Source organism: Alosa sapidissima, chromosome 24 (assembly GCF_018492685.1).
Source record: "Alosa sapidissima isolate fAloSap1 chromosome 24, fAloSap1.pri, whole genome shotgun sequence".
In the NCBI taxonomy this organism is placed as follows: domain Eukaryota; kingdom Metazoa; phylum Chordata; class Actinopteri; order Clupeiformes; family Clupeidae; genus Alosa; species Alosa sapidissima.
The window spans coordinates 7,756,019-7,777,344 of record NC_055980.1 but is presented as its reverse complement, the minus strand read 5'-3'; the positions used below and the strand labels follow the sequence as shown (position 1 = coordinate 7,777,344).

At 46.7% G+C, this 21,326-nt stretch overlaps 1 protein-coding gene across 4 annotated transcripts in view; it reads right to left on the bottom strand.

Annotated features, from left to right (window-relative positions):
• mrtfba (myocardin related transcription factor Ba) overlaps positions 1-21,285 on the bottom strand; it is a 41,381-nt gene extending 20,096 nt beyond the window's left edge. For 2 of the 4 annotated variants that reach the window (XM_042082508.1, XM_042082509.1), the window contains exons 1-5: positions 21,087-21,282; positions 14,143-14,218; positions 9,449-9,656; positions 1,381-1,446; positions 184-239 (exon numbers count right to left, since the gene is read on the bottom strand). In XM_042082508.1, coding sequence (XP_041938442.1) covers positions 184-239; positions 1,381-1,446; positions 9,449-9,584 — 258 coding nt within the window. In that variant the 5' untranslated portion in view covers positions 9,585-9,656; positions 14,143-14,218; positions 21,087-21,282. Of the gene's footprint in view, positions 1-183; positions 240-1,380; positions 1,447-3,858; positions 4,273-9,448; positions 9,657-14,142; positions 14,219-21,086 lie in introns of those variants that run through there. The other 2 variants (XM_042082511.1, XM_042082510.1) reach the window with 2 other exon arrangements.
• Between the last annotated feature and the right edge of the window lie 41 nt (positions 21,286-21,326).

Genomic DNA, 21,326 nt, shown 5'->3' with positions numbered 1-21,326 from the left:
ACGCCGCCACTCTCCATCACTATGATCCATAGGTGTCACATTACAGGTCCAGGCCCTGGATCTCTCAGTGATCTACTGGGGTTTAGGGGGGATGTGCTGCTGATGGAGGCCCAGTGGGAGGGAGAGGTGCTGGGGATGGGGATGGGGATGGGGATGGGGATGGGGGGGGAGGCTGGCTCTTACCCTGGCTCTCTCCAGGCTCCGGATCTGCTCGTGGAACGCTGCCGGGCTCTTCAGGGCTGCGAGGAGAGATAAATTTTGAGTTTGACACACAGAGAGTCTCTCGCTCTCCGCTTCTCCACACACACACACACACACACACGCGCACACACACACACATACACGCAGATATGCATTCCACACATAAAAACCGAAGCCGTCACACACACACAGACAGGCTGAGGCGTCGTGGAGAAAGGGTAATTCTGGGATTAGTCCAAAAGGACTGGAGAGGGGCTACTGTTACTACGGTGACGTGTGTGTGCGGCTGCTCCCGGAGTGACTAAAGCTCTATCTGCGCAATCTCTCCACGGGCTCAGTTTCCACTTCATAATGAAGACAGATGTGAGCAATCTCCTGCCCACTCCGCACCTATCCATCACACCAGACACTCACAACGCTGCCAGAAGTGCATACACACCTTCACAAGCACAACACACACACACACACACACACACACACATGCTCACAAGCATGTGCATGCACTCAAAAGCAAACACTTCCCTCCCAGACACATGCACGCATACTCACAAGTGCACATGCACTCACACATGTACGCGCTCACACACACACACACACACACACACACACACACACACACACACACACACACACACACACACACTAGCTTGGGCTGGCAGTCACACTGCAGAGTGGCTTTAGTTGCATACTTTTGGAAAACTCGGCTTGTTGCGATGCCATTTTGGCCAGCTCTGCTTATTTAGATTTGGCCTTGGTGTGATAATGCCACAGACCCTTTTTACGAGCACAAGGTAATGACTCGGGGCTACTTATTCTCCACCTGTGGGGGGTCAAAGGCATTCCAGCCAACACTATTTGTAAATACACAGGGACAAAAACAAAACAGTCAGTCTAATAGTATTGTAATGACCATGTATTAGTCTAATAGTATCACAATGGCAAATGGACAACAAAAACGCTCAGTTGGTTCAACTCGGGAGTTACATCAGCGGATGAGACGAAGGAGGTATTTTATATTCCCTCATAGAAAAATAACAGTGTTAGTGTAGAGCGTAGAGAGAGAGTGCGGCCAAATAAGGGCTAATGTCTTTAGCATGAAGCATAACTAGGATGAAATGGAGTGAGGCTGGAGCTGCACGGCACTGCGTGCGCTGGCACAGGGGCCCGGCGGGTACTCACGTGGCATGATGCCCTGGTCTACGAGCTGCTCTCGCGTGCGTCTCTGCTGGAGCCTCAACTGGAGCACTGGAGACGGGAGGGAGAGAGAGAGGGAGGGAGAGAGGAGAGAGAGAGAGAGAGGGAGAGAGAGAGAGAGAGAGAGAGAGAAAGAGAGGGAGAGAGAGAGAGAGAGAGAGAGAGAGGGAGGGTAGGAAGGAAGACAGAGACTGGGATGAGCTTCCTCAGTGTAAAAACAATTGCCCAATGATCTCCACACAGGAGGATGTCATCTCGTGAACAGACAAATGTGCACACACACACACACACACACACACACACACACACACACACACACACACACACACACACACAGGCTGGACTCACTCGAGAAACCCCCCCACACTTCCTTTCTGGCAAGGCCACATTACATAACACCCAATTGAACAAACACAATTATTCCTGTCGCCCATAGAAGTGATTGACACTCACTTATTGTTACTAACTCAACATTACCCCACCTTAGCATCACAGTAGAAGGTCCATTCCATATAGCATTTGAAATGCCAGGCCATGGGAGGTTACTGCCAGTGTTTTACCAGTATGAGGTAATCCATGTTTCTGTCTAATTAGATTTAATGGCCTGCACTGGACAGCATGTATCAAAAAGTATGTTTTTTTTTTGTGTGTGTTGGTTTCCAAAATGCAGATAAGTGCTCCACGAATAGCTCCCTCAGCCGGAGTAAAAATGTCTCCTTGGGAACATTTACCCTGATGGACTGCGTAACTGCTACTGAAAATGTTTAAAACAGCCTCCACGTGTGAGAGCAGTGAATGTGGCTGGAAACGGCCAAAACCACTGTCCATCACCTCTCAAGTCTCTCGGTCCGCCTGGAGCGAATGACGTCAGCCCAGGGTCAGAGGATTAAATGGGCAGGGGAGCAAGAGAAGGCCACGAAGCCATAAGGAACTCCCGTTTTAATGCGCAAGGGCACTTTCGAAGGTCACAGAGCTGCCCACTCAATCGACTCCAGCTGGACGCAAAAAAAACGGCGTTCGTAACCCAGAGCTGGTTAAAATGTTACACATTTGTGCCGGAAGACGCGCTTTTTAAGTTGAAAAAGGTTGCAGTTAAGATGTGTCCTCAAGAGCCGCTGGTAGCCGTCTCTGTCAACACAGAGCCCACAGAGGGAAAGTCCAATCTCGTTGGTCGCAAAATGGATGAGCCAAGATTAGGCTGGCTGTCGGAGAGTGGCGTGGCAGTGAGAATTCATGTCTGCTGTGATGTTTTTGGACCCAGACACAGACTGCCAAACTCTGCCAACTTCTGCAAAGATAATTATGGTTTGTTCGGCTGCTGACAGACCTATTAAGTGCAAAAAAGGCAACAAAAAAAAATATCTTTGAGATTAGTTTGCCAAAAAAATAACCTGACTGCCAGGCATCTGCGTTGTGCCTTCTCTGGCTTTGCACCTAAATCACTTCACTGAATCCAAGCCAACCAAGAGTAGCAGTATTTTGACTGAAAGTTGTCAAAGGTACATCTGAACTTACTCCACAACTTCTCCTCCTTCTCAAAACCACATGCTATGGATCAACCACAACACTACGCTCTAGTTTGGGATATTTCATACGGAATACTTCAAATATTTCAGAAAACAAACACAGACCTCCAAGGCCTTCCAGAGCCTTCCTCTTGCTTGCTGAAGAGGAGAAGACACGAGACAGTCTCTCATCTCACCACATTTGATATTTAACTAAAGATGACTCAGTTCAGATAACACTGTCTGGCTGGTTGTATTATCATGTCGTTGGGGTGGTCCCCCCACCTCCAGAGTGAATCTGCTGATTCTCCGCCAGGGTTGACTCATCTAAGCTGTGGTTGGACTCCCCCCCCCCATACATACACACACACACACACACACACACACACACACTTAGAGGGATGGGAACAATCACCAGCCGCTTCCTGTTTGGTCTGCTGTGGACGACGTTTCCTTACGGTTAGGCTAATCATTGAGTGAGAAAAACTGAAAACTGCACGCTTTTCAAACAAAAACGTCTGCGCAGATGCAAAACAATAGGAAGGCTGAGGAGGATTTACTGGTATCAAAGCGGAATACCACTGGCATGTCAACATGCATAAAGACACACACACAGACACGTGCACACAAACACACACACACACACACACACACACACACACACACACACACGTACACAAACACACACATACACATTACACACAAATTGATTCATTTCCGAGAACTGAAAGCAGATGCAGTCACTGATAGGTAAACCTATAGTGTTAACCTCACCAAATCAAAATAAAATCTGTGACAAAATAGTGTGACAAATCCTGACAAATCCTCTCCACACTTTCTCCCATTTAGACATCAACATCAGTACATCATGAAAAGAACAAACTGAAAACCGCATCCCAGCTCCACTACAGCATTCAGCGGTCAATAACGGCATAATAAAGAGGAGAGTGACCAGCACCTGATGGGCAAGCGGCTCTGCAAATCGGACGCGTCTCCAGTCCTAGACAGGCCATGCTTGTCCCTGGGCCGGGCGCTGATGGGTCGGGATGCTACTGCTCAGCTTCCACACACTGCCACACAGCCGCACGGAGAAGAGCCAGGGGAAAAGGCCTGGACGGAGCTCACTCCTTGGTGTGCCTTCACTAAATCACTGCCTCCTTCATGCTCCTTCGTCTTTTCTCTTTCTCTCCTTTTCTTTCTCTCTCTCCCTCTCTCTCACACACTCTGTTTCTCTCTGGGAGAGCTTGCTAACAAAGTTGTGAGTACTTCCCTCTAGTAGGAGGAGAGGAAGGCAGGGAGTATTCACACACACACACACACACACAGACACGGCACGGCTGTGTTAACCCTTACCTCCCCATGCACAGCGCGAACATACCACACTACACCACAAGCAAAACAAGCCTTGCTCATGACGACTAGTTTACACAGCCAGTTCCACAAAATGAAAACAGTAATCTTAAAAGTGATCTTAGATGTCCTCTCCCTGAGAGACATTCGTACTGCTGGGAGATTCAATTTAATTAAAGATTTTATCAAAATTCTTTTTTTTACATTTGGTTGTGGTCATTCAAAAGAGGTCTCACAAAACAATTGAAAAATAATGGAACCCGCCTTGGTGGCATGACAGCATAACAGCAAAGCACATGTTTAGGTTTAGCCAAGTCTGGGAAATGTAAAGTAAAGACTATCATTTTACTGAGGACAGATACATCATGACGGAACGTAAACCTCTCATAACTGATCTGGTCCGATGTACATCTAACCCAGTTCCAAAGAAATCGCCACTCAAAACAACAACTGACCACAGGACGGCCACACAGCGTAGTAGAGAAGCGCGAGACTGGCAGTGGGGGCCGTGCGTGATGTGGGGGCGGCTGTGCCACTGGGGAGGAAGAGGGTGGAAAAGTTTCCAGCCGGTGACCCGTGCCGTACGCTGCCCTGTCGGATGGGTTAAAGTGTGTCTGTGTATCTTTACCCGTGTGTGAGTGTGTGTGTGTGAATGTGTGAGTGGGCCTGTGATAGATAGAAAGCATGTCTGTGCGCATGAGCATGAGTAAGCAAGTGTGAGTGCATGAGTGTGTTCATGAGAGAGAGAGAGAGAGAGAGAGAGAGAGAGAGAGAGAGAGAGAGAGAGAGAGAGAGAGAGAGACTGTGTATGTGTGTGTGTGTGTGTGTGTGTGTGCGCATATGTCTAGGTGGGGGTCTGTGAGCTGCCAGTCTGCTGGAAGTTGCGCTGACCTCCTGGGTGAATCAGTCTCAGCCTCAGTGACCCCACGCTGAGGTCAGGGGAATCAACGCAACCACACTGCAAGCCCAGTGCGTCATCCTCACCTCACCCTGCTGTCGCAACACTTCCTCCCAACGCTGACCCCCCAGCTACCAAATATTTTGCAATGCTATCACCATTCACTAGAAAGCAGATACGTCACTAAAAAGTCAACGTCACCAACTGCCTGCAGAGAAGCTATGGAAGTGGTGGCATTTCCAATTGTGAAGAAATTAATATATAACCATCAAATGAAGGTTTAAGTCGTTAAAAGAGGGTCATAATTAAGTGATTAGGACATATCCTACCACTGTTGGATGAATCTGAACAGTGTTTGTTCAAAGCACTTGTAACATCTGGAGACCACCTAGGCGAAGAATGTGAAGTATGTAAATGTTTGTGTGAAAATATATTTTTTCCCCTGTTCTGTTTCTCATAAATGTACGTTTGATGTCATCATCATGGTTTTCAAAGGATCCCAGCGCACATGACCTTCACAGCTTCGGAGGTGTAAGGTGACAACATGATTGACGCTGCTTTGAAACACCCAGTGGGGTCTAAGTAATTACAGGATCACGGCTGGGCCTGTAAGGAATGAATGGCCACTTACAAATGAATAATAAGGTCCTGACTTACTGAACGGGATTAGATTTAAAATGTGGACCTTCTGATTAAAACCGTTGTTGTTGTTTTCTCAAGCTGAAATTCCACTGCACCCATATTTCCTTTCTCATACCATCCGATGGACACTCAAAAACTATTGTGATGTTTGGCACCCGCTTCCTCTGTGGGGCCCTAATAAAACCCTGTCTGCTGTGAGGAGTTTTGGGGGAGCCGAGTATAGAGCAGCCATTGGAGGGCCCAGAGGCACGCTGCAGTGGAGACTGACATCATCAAGCATCTGGTGTATAGTGGTCTAAAAATACTCTTCATAGTCCCTGAATAGCGTGAGAAGCAGCGCTATGTTGTTTCAAACTGTGCTCTCTTGGCGGACAAGCGGCGGTGATTGGATCCGAAGCACGATTCCAAGCTTAGCCAGGCTGTATAGTGAGTGAGGGGCGTTGTGATACCACTACGTTACATCACTGAGGTGCCGTAGCTGAGGAACAAGATGTCTTCTTCACCATAGCTGATGGTTATGACTGAGCGACCACATCATATAGCAGATAGCCCCACGCTAGCACAACCAGCCACAGGTCATCATCCTACATCTACACTATATGTTGATCCAATTACATCTCTCTTTCTTTAGCCCTTTCTATCTCCATTAGGCTTTCGTTCTGTCCAATAAACTTTCTCTCACTGTCTCAGTTATGTTTTCTCTCGCTATCTCAATAGACTAAAAAGAGAGCGAAAAACTCCCGGAATAGACAGTAGACCAAAACAAGAATTCTGCAGACACACTGTGAAATCGATACAAATAAACAAGCTGACTAGAAGGAAAATATTACGGTATAATCACAACCATTTTCAGGCCCTCACAAACCTGCCGCCTGATACGCAGAGTTTGTTGAAATTAAACAGAAATTGAATCACATGGTCTGTGAAAGCATGCCTTTTAGCATAAACGACAAAATCAAAACAGATAAAAAAAATAAAAAAAGATAAGACATTAATTCGCCATTCGACTCCGTCAAGTATTCAAGACACATGTATAATGTCTTGGCTGACATTCTGGACCATGGTAATGGCACTTTTAACATGGATTATTTATGAGATTAAAAACAAAGCCATGGCCCCACCCCCCCCGTCTCTCTCTCTCTCTCAGCTAGAAACTAAGTATTCTGAGTCATTCAGTGAGTCGCTGTCTCTCTGGGACTGCAAGCCTGTTGATCTTTCACAGATCCGTGGGATTTCGCATGTCGGCGTGCCGGGCATAGTGGGCCATTGCCAACTCGGCTCGGTCCGTCTGTCTGTCGGTCCACCCCGCCCCCCCAAAAACATCTCCCACCCCCAAGTCCGTCCCCCCCCCCCCCCCCCCCCCCGCTGGGAGCCTCAGCTGGGCTCCCCAGGCTCCCGGGTACCCTTGACCCTTCACATGTCACTCAGAGCTCCAGACAGCAACCCTGGGGAGAGAGGCCCAGCTCTGGCACCGTGGTGGGAACTTAAGAAGCTCACGTGGAGCTCCTCCCCAAGACTACATGTCGGACTTGCCGAGAAACGGTGGGAGGTGGAGGGGTCGGGTCGGGTCGGCTTGGGGGTTTGGGTGGAGGGGGGTGTTGGGGGGGGGGGGTGAAAGGAAGGAGGGAAAATTAGAGTGGGAAAAAGAGCCCAAACAGGAATGGATAACAATCTGAGGCCAAGATCTGTGAGATCTCCAAAGTCACTGACACACTGGTCCCTGCCCCTAGCCTCTGCCTCCGCCCATTCACTAGCATATCAGTGATTGGAAACTTCACATCTCCGGCACCCCCCCCTTACCAATGGGAGTGTTGCAACAACAACTCGGGCACATCTGGCTAATAACCACTGCTTGTGCTCCGACAGGAAAAAGCGGCCAAAGAGTTAAACGTTTAAAAAATACCATTCGGGTCGATGATTAACAACTGGCAAAGACTGGTCGTTCCAAATCAGTCTTTAAAAGCGAAATCTCGGCCCATCTGTGGGTAAAGTCATCGGTCACAGTGAAGCGAGCTTCACTGCCAAAAACATCGCCAGTGCCTGACTAATGGTTAGCACACACGCTAGCTGCACACTGCTACCTCAGGCTAATGAAGCCTCTGCTTATACAACACTGCAAATATGAAGGCAACCCAAATAGAACATGAAATAGTACGCTCCAGGTGGGAAAGCTTAGTGTGCATAGCACAATCTGGGGAGACAATGCAGTTCTCTTTCAGCAGTGGGTAAAGAAAAAAGACCTGCAGAAGCCTTTCTCAACTTTCCGCTGAAACCCAAATCCTTTACAGATGTCATCTCCAGATAAAAGTCACGACTCTCACGGACAATGGGTGTAACCCAACGCTGAGTGTCCCCTACTGGCTCATTCATCCACTCAACACGCAGACACCAATATTGGCCTTACAACAGACTCGGTGAGACACATACATCATCCACCCAACTGGCCACATGAGGAAGCAAGGAGGACATAACACAACAAAGGAACTGCTGAGTCAGCACAAGAGCTGAGAGGGAGTGAGTGAGCAGGGCAGTGCAGGGCAGGGCAATGCGATGCGCACAGCTTTTGTGTTTAATGGACCTCAGCCAGAGTACACCAACTCAGGTACAGCGATCTGAGAGAAAAATGATGGTCCCTCACTACAAAATGACCCGATCAAATGAGGCATGTCACACAGCACCAAAACTTTGATGCTACAGATAAGAGAACAAAACATGAGAAAAGGGGGCGCGGGACCTCAGGACACAGCCACTCGTGCTTGCCTAGCACGCATAACATGCTGTGCTTGTGAGGGGCGCATACATAGCTTTATAAATTATGGATTTTTACATTTTGTCTTATTTGATGCACAGGCAACTGTGCATTTTTTCATCATTTTCAAGTTTAATTTCCAAAATAGTCTGAAACTAGTTATTACCGCTCTTTCATTTAACTCCATTTTCCAGTAATTATTACCATGTGTGCCTCAAATATAAAATGGTAAAATGGTATACAGGCTATAGCCATTTTTGTTAGAGGTTTCGCAATTTATTTCTACTGAAATTCGTGTTCCCTTTCTTGGGTGACCAGATCAAATGGGGTTTTTTTGGACAGACCTCCTGACTTTCAGTCCTAATTTTCAGCACTTTTTAAGGGTCATGAGTCATGACATATTCTGATAAAAAAGTAATGTTTTGTCTCATATTCCCTTTCTCCTTAAACTTTAATAACAAAGGGCTATAGGCTATACATGGGTGTAGACTTATTAGAGTTTGCTAAGCATTTGTCAAGCTTTTCATTTTTACAAATGGCAAGCGCCCAATAGCACCAAATTTCCAGAAATATATAACATCCATTCAATTTGCGAGGGGGCGGTGGTGGGGTAAACCTACTTTAGATATCTTTAAACATCTCTGTAACTATGGAAAGCTGCAACACTGTATTTTGCGACTAAGTCTAATCTATATTGAATCGGAAACTAATTTAATTTCATTGAACCACTAGCTTGTGAATTGGAATAGAATCAAATCAAGGCATTTGTGCCAATTCCCAGCCCTACTGATGCCAGGAGGCTGTTGCTGCCAAACACTCTTGTGTATGAAGTGAGGCAGGAGGAAGCAAAACCTGAAAAGTTACTTCAGCTTAAAAAGTCCAGGAGGGAAGAGTGGAAGTGGTGCTTACCGTTCTTGCGCTCGTTGAGGGGAGGCAGGCTGTGGTTGGGCTGCAGGGTCAGCTCCTCCAGCTCGTGGGTCACCGCCTCGCTCTGCGGGCTGGATGCCAGCAGTCCCAGCATGGCAGAGTCCCCCAGGGCCTCCATCTCCTCACCGAGGGGTCAGGGGCGTCCGCCCTGGCGACCAGCAGGCAGGAGAGGGGCAACAGCGGGCCGGTCCTGGGGGGGGGGGAGATGGAGAGGAGGGGTGAGGGAGGTCAGGGGCAACCGGAGGGACGCCTGGATATTCACTTTCATTCAAACACTTTTTCAGGCACCTGACCCCGAGTGCGTTTGGCCTCACGTCTTGGCTAGACTGGAGATAAACTTTCAGCTTCAATTCCACCGATTCCAGCGCATTAGGCATGGTCAATCAAGCACTGAGCGGTAACTTAATATTAACACTGAGAGAATGGCTAACCAGATTTACTGTAAAGTGGGCGAGACTGCTGAAAACTGTACGCCTCTCAGCCAAGCAGGAAGTCAAATGTCTGGTATTCTCATACACTCTTTTATTAGATGTTTCTGCTACTGGTTTTGTGGGCGACGGTACAGTTATAGCTCTATCAATGCAGTGCAACAGGCAGTTTAAAGAGCCAGGAGACATCAACAGCACAATTGACACAGTTATGCACTTACAAAGAAATGTCAACCAATAATCATAACCACCTCGTGCACAACGGACCCAGTGTTTTCCAAACGTATAATTATCTCGAGTTTACATCATTGCGGTGAAGCTTAACATTTGGAAACGTGGGTGCGCAAATGCTGCTTTCACCATGGAATCAAAACAACACTCGGAATGGTGAAATGATGGATTGCCTTGATTGAATTCCATTGAACCACATACATTTCTCACCATGATGGAGCACTTCAAATTGAGAAGCTCTTAATCCGGACACTGAGTATTGATCATATGAAGTCAGTTTTTTTTTGCCTAATTTCCCCATGTAGCCTATTCTGTGGGCTTAGAAGACCTGTTATGCTTTTTCACAAAATCAAGTCAATTTCTTAAAAAAAATGTTTTTAAAAAATTTGAAAATGAATTCCATGGATATGACCAAAATGGTCAATCTAGTTAAACCTTGAAGGTTCAAATTGGAACACAATGACAGTCACTGTTGGATAGTGAGAGAGAGAAGCACAGGCAAAAACAAAGAGAGCTGGAGAAACAGACACACAAGCACATGGATCAAGACAGCAAGAGGTATTTGGATTGAGTCAACTTGGGTTCCGGTACAGTCGTAATAATGATCTGCTCTGAATGTCGGACCACATGACAACACAAATAACAATAATGAACACCATATGATTAGTGTCCAGGGGACCCTTTTCACTGGAAATGAGAGAAAGAGACAGCCTACAATCATGGGCCTAATTAACTTCTGACATTAATTATGCTCTGCAGCATGATTTGTTTCTGTTTGGGTGGAGCAAGTCCACAGTGCTGAAGGAAAGTCTAGCCATCTCTCCAAGCATGTGTCTGTGTGTCTGTGTGTATGTGTATGTATCTGTGTGTGTGTGTATGTGTGTGTGTATCTGTGGGAGTTTGTGCTTATGTGCACGCATGTATGCTTGTGTGTGTTTGAAGAAACGGCTCCAATTCTGGGCCAACTCTACTGCCAGGCTCCCTCTTTTCTCGTCTGTTCTCCTCCTCCACCCTGCCTGCCTGTCCTGCAGCGTCCAGCGCTCAGTGGGCTTCTGCCTCCCTGAGGATGGGCAGCACCACTGCCCATTTCCTCCATCTCCAGGGGCAGCATGCAGTTCAGCTTTCAAAGGGAAATCTGGATCCCACCCCCCTAAGCATGTGCACGTGCGCAGACACACACACACGCACACACGCACACGCGCGTAAGCATCATCCTTTTCCATTTATCTCTTTCTATCGCTCTCACACACACACACACACACACACACACACACACACACACACACACACACACACACACACACACACACACACACACACACACACACAGCCTCTCTTTCCATTTCTCTCTCTCTCTTACACACAAATACACACCGCTTTCCTTTCCATCACAAATATACACACACACACCCACAGACTCACACACGTTTAATTCTAATCATAAATTCCCTTGGCCATAAAAATAACACAGTGGTGCTCGCTGAGGACTCCAGATGTTCTCAGACATACCCCACACTCCACCGGGCCCTTGCGACAGTCAGCTGGGGCTTCCAGGAAAACTACAGGGCCTGGGAAGGCAAGGGGGTGGGGGGGGGGTGCTGGGACTCACACATGAAATATGCATTGAGGTTGAAAACGAACCAGACCTATGCTACAAAAAAATCCTGTGGTCGCTGATGTAATCGGGGACGTGAAACAAGGATATGTCGGCAGACGGAAACCCGTTGCGTCGACAATAATTATGAGCTGCCGTTGTGCCGACCGGCGCGGGAGAGAGGTGGTGAAAACAGAAACGCCAGGCGCCGCCACTGCATGAAAATAACAGCGGTCGTCTTCTTCGACGTCGCTTGGGTTCATCCGTGTCTCTAACCGACTGATGTTCGATGTGCTTGTGTGTGTGTGTGTGTGTGTGTGGGTTCCTCTAGCGTCGGGCTAATTCCATGTGTTTAGATAAAGTGCTATTTTTGAAACGTTTGTTCTGCAGAGCTGAGGGGCACACGACTGTCTCTCACTGCTGTTGCCAGCACAGCTCCTGGCCTCTGTGCTGCCTTCCTGTTTGTTTATATTTGTAGGGCTGCATGCCCAGCTATCGCAAACACACACACACACACAGACACACACACACACACACACACACACGTTACATAGAATGCGACTCCATTACTTGTCCTTGGAAGCTGCAGTTGCTAAGAGACGCAGCTGCCACCTCCACAAATAAACTTGTGTGAGCGGAGCACTCCTGAGGCCGAATCCTGTGTGTGTGTGTGTGTGTGTGTATGTGTGTCTGTGTGCACCGGCCTGGGCTCACTTCAAAAAACGCGGTCTGTTGCTTCGGTATCATCTCCATATCCATCCCAAAAGGGGAGCCACTGCACCAACACACCAACGCTCACTGCTATTATTTTCTTTCTCCAAAATGTACAGCAGGATCCCTCCTGACCGAAAAAGTGGTCAAATATTAATCATCTAAAAGGGCTGTAATGACACACAGCTTATCTCCAACTGTCAGCACTGGGCTGAGGTAAAACACTGATATTCCAGAGCACGGTGCACTAATTTAATAAAGTCTCAGGAATCCAGGCCTCTAACTAAATTTAACACGCCAATAGATAGCCGTGGCCTCGAACCATAATAGTCCTGATTACATGCCTATAACAAAACAAACTCGAAACAATTATACTTTTAATCACTTTACATCAGGACGGCCAGCAAAGTGACAACCGCTGAGAAGTACAACACCTCCAGACCCTGACGGGCATAATATTTTTATTATGAGGAACTCCTGCCCTCGTGAAAAGGGGGGAAAAAACTCTTAGGATGCAGCCAAAGGCTAACTGCTATCAATCCAGCGGTGCTCAGCGCCATAAGGAGTAGAGGACATGAAGGGCCAGTCAAAACACGGCAGAAATCAAATTAAAGCCCACTTCATCTCCAGGCTGCCGCTGTTCCAAGGGCCGCTCACACACACCGCACTCTTCAAAAAGAGCCCGAAAGTTAAAATAATACAGCCACTCTTACGGCGATCTACGCACAAACGCAAACCAATACCAAAGCAGCCTGCTCTTCAGCTGGGGTACCTCGCTGGTTTATCAGAGTCTCGAGACTAGGCCAAAGAGCGCAGTGGAGCTCTTAAACCAAATAGTCAATTTTGGTTTCATTTTTTGGATCTCATTCATGCGTTCCAAGTTAATTTGTAGTCATTGGAAGGTTTAACGGTCCTTCAAAGTCTAGAAGTCTTTAAGTGACTGAGTATAAACATATTACTGTGACAATCTCTTTGGTAAGCTTATCTTCCCTGGTTTTTGCCAGAACAATTCTGCAAAACGTACACCACAACCAGCTGACAAACCACCAACTGGTGGTGAGCTATTAAAGACTCGCGGTACGGGCGAAAGGATGTGGCCACTAGTGTGACAACACGTCAGGGAAACTTCACAGGGTGCAGCGCCGCCTCAGAACTGCTTCCTCCCATGTGTCCGGACAGCTGATGCCATCCCATTCTATCCCAGCACCCAACTGGATCCAACTTCAGTTGAGTTGCGAATGAATTGGCAGTGACGCTCGTCTAAATTAAGACTCTGTAGTAAAGCCGCACAGGGAGCAGAGTATCAAGCTCGACCTGGCATGATACTCGGCTAAATAGAGAGGGAAGATGAATGAACTATTTAACTATAAAGACATTTTCCGGAAGGCATCTCTTAGATGTTCACCTTTAATTGAACATCCTGAATTCCACTGACTCACTCATAAGCTACAGACATCAAAGTTTCCACTCCCTTCCTCAATGACCTTCAGTGACCCTTAGGTACTCCTCGGTAAATCAATGTTACAACAACAGGGGTACAGGCAAAGGCAGAATTCAACTTAATTTTGTTGAGCTTGTCAGCTTACTTAAACACAAAACAGACTTTTCATTCAAACTACTACCTACATCTCGAGTGAAAGTAGGCCCTGTTGTACTTTCAGTATGTGATCTGAAATGCTTTCCCACTGACTCATCGGCAAACACTTGCTTACCTTAATGCTGGTAAGAGAGGGACGAAACAGAGGGTGACCAGACTTTGTGTTCACTCTCTAAGCCATGGAGACCGACCTGTGAGGTAGGGGTAGGGGGAGGGAGAGAGAGAGAGAGAGAGAGAGAGAGAGAGAGAGAGAGAGAGAGAGAGAGAGAGAGAGAGAGAGAGAGAGAGAGAGAGAGAGAGAGAGAGAGAGAGAGAGGGAGAGAGGGAGAGAAAGGAATTTCAATTAGGATGAAAATGAAAACGAGCCTGTTCATTCACAGTTCACACTGCAGTACAGCATTCGCCCAAGACAGCAAGAAGAGGATGAACTCAGATAAAGTTTTGGCAGCCGTGAACCTGTGCAGCAGCAGCAGCGATGTGTGGCTTTTTTAAAACGGTACAGCTCTCCACAGCAGACCTCCAAGCACTACTTGTGTGTGTGTGTCTGAGTGTGTGTGTCATGAAAGGCTTAAGTGGTTGCTATGGCAACGGAGCACGGTTTCTCTAGCGACAGAGGCTACAGATGTGCGTAAAGAAGAACCACGCTCCTCAAAGGGGATCCGGGGGCCGATATTATCTCTGCTCACTCAGAGGCTGGCAAGCTTTTCTGAGCACAACCCGCAGCGGTAATGGCGAGAGCCGCGGACAGCTCAGGGCCGTCCTTCTGAATAGGCAATTAAATATTCATGGGCAACCTTTTAATTAACTTAGCCAGTTTTAGAATGCGCTCCTGTTGAGGGGGGGTTCACATTCTCCTGGCAGAGTTTTAACTGCCTCTGCTGGGTTCACTAACCTGGGACATTGCCTGGTGGTGATGTGTCATGTTGGCTAAAAATGACACTGCTTTTGGTTATCTTGAAGTCAAACTATCCCAATGAGTGGGCAGAGGTCAATGCATGGGGGAGGAGTGAAAGCATATCTGCCAATCAACATGTCAGTCATGTGGAAGAGCAAAGTGACAAACATGTCAGGACGGCTCTGACAACAATGAAGAGTGATGGCAAACATTGCATAACTGTCCAACATTCCTCCACGATGTTGTAATGGAAAGTGATAACCTAACCTAGGTGATAATTTCAATATCCTGTGTGATTTCAGATTGGCAGGCTATTTTTTTTCCATCCTCTCTTTTCCACTGCCACTATCAACGATAGAATTTCTGAGTTTTTGAGACTGCACAGATCTCAGTCACATTGTATTGTTTCATAAACTTTAATCTCCTTGATATCTCCAATGACCCCACACAACTGAAATGACTCAATATTTTATTCATTTACTTTTGTGCGCATTCTTATGGGGAAGATTGTGTGCATGTTAACATCTAGGGTAAAAAATAAAACTTTAAACATCTCTACAAAAAAAACATCTGGTATGATTACCAATCACTTAAAGTTTACAAAACAGGTTCAAGGTTTTTTCCCTCGGACCACCTTCTGCATCCTGACTCGGCTCGCGTACCCCCACCATCCGAAAAGAAACACATTCTATTGACGTGCAACTGGTCTATGAACTCTCACGCAGTGTGGAGAACAACATTAGACTGGTTAGATAGCACCTCACTGCAAACCACACACTGTGTCTTTGGGCAATCTGTCTCCCAATCCACGTGAAGCCTAGGCCTAGGCTACTTTTGATTTCTTCGCGCAGTCTTTTCTGTCTTGTCCTTTCTTTTATCCCCCTGCGCTCCACCTCCACCTTCATCATTCTGCCCCCCATCTAGTGTTAATTTTGTCACCTATTTTTAATTTAGTCTTAAGTCTTGTGACGAAACGTCCTTTTTGTATTTATCATATTTAGTCATTCAAATATCATTTTTGAATTGCGGAGTACCGTCACTACAGTTGAGTATGCACTCTGACTGCCATACCAACGGGCCTGGCTTTTTGGTGTTGCAGTCAAGTTTCAGGTTTAGTGCCCCGGAGACCAGGGTTCAAGACCGGGTGGGGTCACTGCTCTCTCCCTTCGCTACACCCCCCCAGACACACACACACACAGGTACACCCCCCCCCATACACACACACACCATTACCCATTACACTACGACACACACACACACACCCACGGGTACCCCCTTCCCCCCCAACACACATACACCATTACACCATACCTCCCACACAAACTCTTCCTTTTAATGAAGGATGAAGTAGAATACTGTGATAGTCTAGTCTTGTTGGTCTGCATTGGCCAACACAATGGCCAAGGCTTAAACCATTTTCACCATTATTCTAAAGATATTTAGGCTAACAGGGCAGGCACAATGATGTCAGGTGTCTGTAGGTCGCAAAACACATGCAACTGCTATGTCAAATAGGCATCTGACAAGAAAACCGATACATCTAAGCTTATAAACTCCTACATCTCAAGCCCAAAAAGCATTAAGGAGTCGTTAGCATTAAACTGGGTTTAGTCTATCCCTTGATTGTTTTGTCATAAGTGAAACAATAACAAAACTATAAAACTAGTGTGTTTGACATCCCAAATTAAACACAAGTGAGCTGGTCTCCAGGCCCTCCACGAATCTTTCGTTCCTGGAAAGACCTGAGGAGCCGATGAGGCTGATATGACGGGTTAACGATGGCCGCGGCCCAGGGACCCCAGCTGTTTCTATTCACCGACAAAACACAACGGCCCCTTTCACCTCCTCGACCGACATCACAGCGCGCCGCACTTAAAACAGCGGGGGCCCCACCACGCTTGTGCGCCATCTCCCGAGGACACAATGGCGCGCGGCTACACCTGAACCGTGACTAAACACTCGCTGGTAAACATCAAGGCCACTGCAAGCTATCAGCGGGGCCGCCTGCCAGCTCTCCGGGCCCGTTCTGCCACAAACACAGGGGTCAATCACTGCCATGTGTGTATCAAACAGGACGCGACTGGCCATAGGTGGGACCGGCGTGGGTGGAATAGAAAAAATAAAACCTGTGTGGACAGATAGCACGACTCAGGTCGGGATTTGAAAGTTAACCTTTTATGGATGTGTTTTCTTTCCAAGGAAGGTGGCTGTTATATATTAACCGGTGGCCGTGTTGCTTATGATTGCAGGCCAAACAGTTTTATACTGAGGGCAATAGAAAGCTGTCAGCTCAAGAGTTGAATAAATGAGCTATTTTTTGTCTGGACAATGTTATCAGTCCAGCCCCAGCACAGACACACACACACACACACACACACACACACACAGCACTGCCTTCAGAAAGGAGGCATATGGTGTGCTCTGTGTCATGCTGTGCGATAGCTCAAGTTAAGTGGAGCGATGGTCGGCTTAACCTTTAGGAGGAAGCCACGGTGCAGCTTAAAGGCAGGAAACACATGTGCAAAGACCTGGGGGAGTCGCATCTCTGCATCCTCAATCAACAAGATGATCCACTCCAAATGGATCATATCAAGCCGGAGCAAACAAATAAACCCACACGAATGCCCGGTCCTCCTTTTCCTCGACACTACAAAGCAGAGAGGGGTCAGTGGTGGTGATCTTAAAATAGCCTGCTGGCTCAAGTGAGTGTGCTAGAATAACAAGAAGGACTATAAACACACATACGCACGCACACACACACACTCAATCAGTCACACCTCCACCCACCTTTATCACAGACAGAATGGGCCTCTAGTAACCCAGAGACTAGCCTACTACACCACAACACAACACACAGGCTTTGTATGGAACACAGAGCAGGACTGGCTGCTGCTGCTGTTGCTGCTGCTGCAGTTTGTTTTCATACTCAAGGGATTTGTAAACTGAAATGAATACACAATCAAGCAAGTCAGAAACTCAAGAAAGGCGTTGCAGTATACATAAACTGACGATGCACAACATAAATTGTGTATGTTAGAACATATAACAGTTATAAGTATATTTTTATAACATAATCCATAGACTGCATGTACCCTGACAAAGTGGAATTCCAGTGTTGCATCTAATATAAGGACATCCAAGGTCAGCTTTAAAGAGAAGTCTAGTGGACAAATGAATTTCAATTCCACCAGCCCCAGCTGACTCCTGTCCGACTAACGTGAACAAAATGTCCAACAAAACTACGGTTCCTTCCGGAGATAAGGCCCTTTTGAACCCACATCCTGGTCAGTGTCGAGAAGTGCAGCCCTCTCCCTGGGCTGCAACGACATCCCCCCACTGAGACCAGGCCTATCAGGCTGACTGCATTTCCTGGCCAACTCGACGCAGTCTCTGCCTGCTTCAAGACTGCGCCACGCTAAAGCCAAGGCTGTCGACCAAAATAAGAAGCACTTGTAACAAGTTAATGAGAGCCTGTTCGACAGAAAATGCGAAAGAGTGGCCACAAAGAGTCAAGGCTCTGGCAGGAGGCTCCACATTGCTGACCTCAAGCTCTCTGTTTTGGTTCCCGTGAGCGCTTTGAGAGAACTTGGGGATGATCTCATCAAAGCAAAACTAGCTCGTTAAGCCAAAATCAAGATCTGGCAAATGCGGAGAAATCCACTCGATCTTACAACGCAGTGTAACCGGAGGAAATCTTTCCACAGATTGTTCCTGGAGAAAAAATGAGTGTGCAACATGCCATTAATGGTGATGTGTTTAAAATTGCTGCACCAAACAGACCATTATCTGGCAGGCATTTTAAATCGCAGGACATGGCACAGATGGAGGCACACAAAATAAAGCAAGCAAAAACATGACATACATTACCAAGCAATTGCAACGCACAGCAGCATGACTAAGCCTCACTGAAAACATTTCCACTGAGGGCTAGTGATGGGGACGAGACCGCCTATGCCGAGTCCGAGTCAAGACCGAGTCTTTGAAGGGTCGAGACCGAGTCGAGACCGAGTCTGTTGGTTTTCAAATACAGTCGAGTCCGAGTCAAGACCGAGTCTTTGAGGAAGCAAGTCCGAGTCGAGACCGAGTCCTTTAGGAGTCGAGACCGAGTCGAGACCAAGACCATAAAAGAATTTCAGTTATTTTTATATTCATAATTTAATATCACCCCAGTTAATAATCAACAGTTAGGCCTACAGACTAAGCTAGATTGGGAATTGTTTAGAGGAGCAGTCTTAACGTCTTAATATGGACTATGCTGACCTACAGACACTCACCGGCAGCAGAGCCATAGAGATAAATAAACGGCTCTGACGGCAGTATCTTTGCATTGCACCATGGGATGTCATATTCAAATAATGCCGGTCCAACATTGCATTTTATTATTATTGTTGTTATGTGTTGTCTGTTTTTTTATATGAACATAAAAAATGCGTTGGTCTCGAGGACTCGGTCTGAAATTACGAGTCCTTCTCCTCCCACTGTGGTCCGAGACCGAGTCAAGACCGAGTCTTTGAAGGAACGAGTCCGAGACGAGACCGAGAAAGCAGAAATTGGTCTCGAGACCGGACTCGAGTCCGAGACCGGACTCGAGTACTACATCACTACTGAGGGCGACATACCACTGCATGACGTCAGCTTATTACAGAATAAACAAACAGAGGCGTGGTGTGTGTAGGCTATACACTGATAAGATGTGCCTAAATAATAAAATCTTAAAATCATTGGGTCCTAGATTCTCTATCTCAAGTTCGACTCAGGAGCTGAGAGAGTAAGTCCAGTCTCGACCACATGATGTGCTGATGTCAGTTCTGAGAAATGTGTCACTGAATCTCATGGGACATAGCCCTGGAATGTGATGCCTCCCTGAATCACTGCTTGGGAACAAAAGCATGTTGAAAAACATGTTTTATTGAAAGGCACCACAGCTCTCATTTGCAATCTGCGGCACAATAGGGCGCAGCTCTGTAATTAATTTACACTTGAAACACAAACTCGTTTTTAGGATTAGACAGCATCAATCAGATCTGTTGCCATGACATAATAAGGTGCTTGTTTATACAAACACCTAGCTGGAGACAGCAGCCGAGTTTGTGTCTGGGATGTAACATGAACTCAGCGCACCTGTGAATGACTCATGGGTTGTGTCATCAAAAGAGTGGCAAAAGCGACCCTTCCACCATTACTTTCATCAGTCCCTGCTCCAATGGTACCGTTTTGATGCCTTGCTCATTTGATGGCAACAGGTTTATTCGACTTCATGCAGCACTGTGCAGATCTCGCTGAACGTAACGCATGCTGGATTTGTGCTGCATGAAGTCAAATGAGCCTATTCACACACCTGATTTCCGATGTGGTGTCACAGGAAAAACCTAATAACACTAGTGACATACATCAACTTCAGAGGGAGACCTACCACAACTGCATACAGTGCTGAGCTTACTGTCCTGAACTTACGGCTGGATGGGGTGCACCATAAATAAGTAACCTTATCGGTATACAGTACACGGTATAATTTGTGGCCACTAATAAAGACATGTATTTAAAATATTTCCCCTTTGTGTCTAGATCTCTGCGTCGCAATGGTTGACATTGCCTTTACATTGTTACTGACAGTGCACAGTTCAGGGATTTAGTAATGGAAATAATGAATGTACCTAGGCTATCACAACCTTAGGGCTTGTGCTAACGTCAGCCCTTCTGAATATAATTTGGGACACCTTGTCGTGTGACAATCGTATTACGATGTGAACGACTGTCAAGCGAGTCTGAAAACATCAACAACCATTCCAGCCAACAACTAACATGGCTAGCTTGCTAGCCAAGTAAACGCTTTATCTCTATGGCTAAGTAATTGTCCAAAATGAATGTCGCATGTGTTATCATTACTGTTAGAAAATGAGCATTTGTTCGCTGCTAACCAAAAAAAGTCTACATGACTGACAATATTTTTCGAAGAAACTGTTGAACTTAATGAGGCTGGCACAATGGTCTGCCCTGTTGTTAGCTGGGCTGCTAGCTGGCCAGCCCACATATTCTACAAGCACTACGTTAGATCTATAGTACTGCATGAGCGACGGATGTCTCATACTAATGTCACCAAGCTGCTAGACAGCATAGCTATCTGAGACAATAGCTATATTTCTTTCACCTATAAGCAGCCTTACCTTTAGTCTTTATGGTTGAAAATGCCCACCTCAGCGTAGTCGTTGGCTCAATGGTCCACTTAAGACTATTACATAAACAGGACTCAATTTCCTTTTTTTGTTTAGTGCTGAAGTTTTACGCGGAATAAAATGGCCGCTGCTGCTCGTCTGCCTACAGTGACGCAATCGGGAGCTTTTGATTTTCAAGATTACCTGAGGAGGGCGCCAAGCAAGTGTGGGTCAATGCATTTACGAACAAAT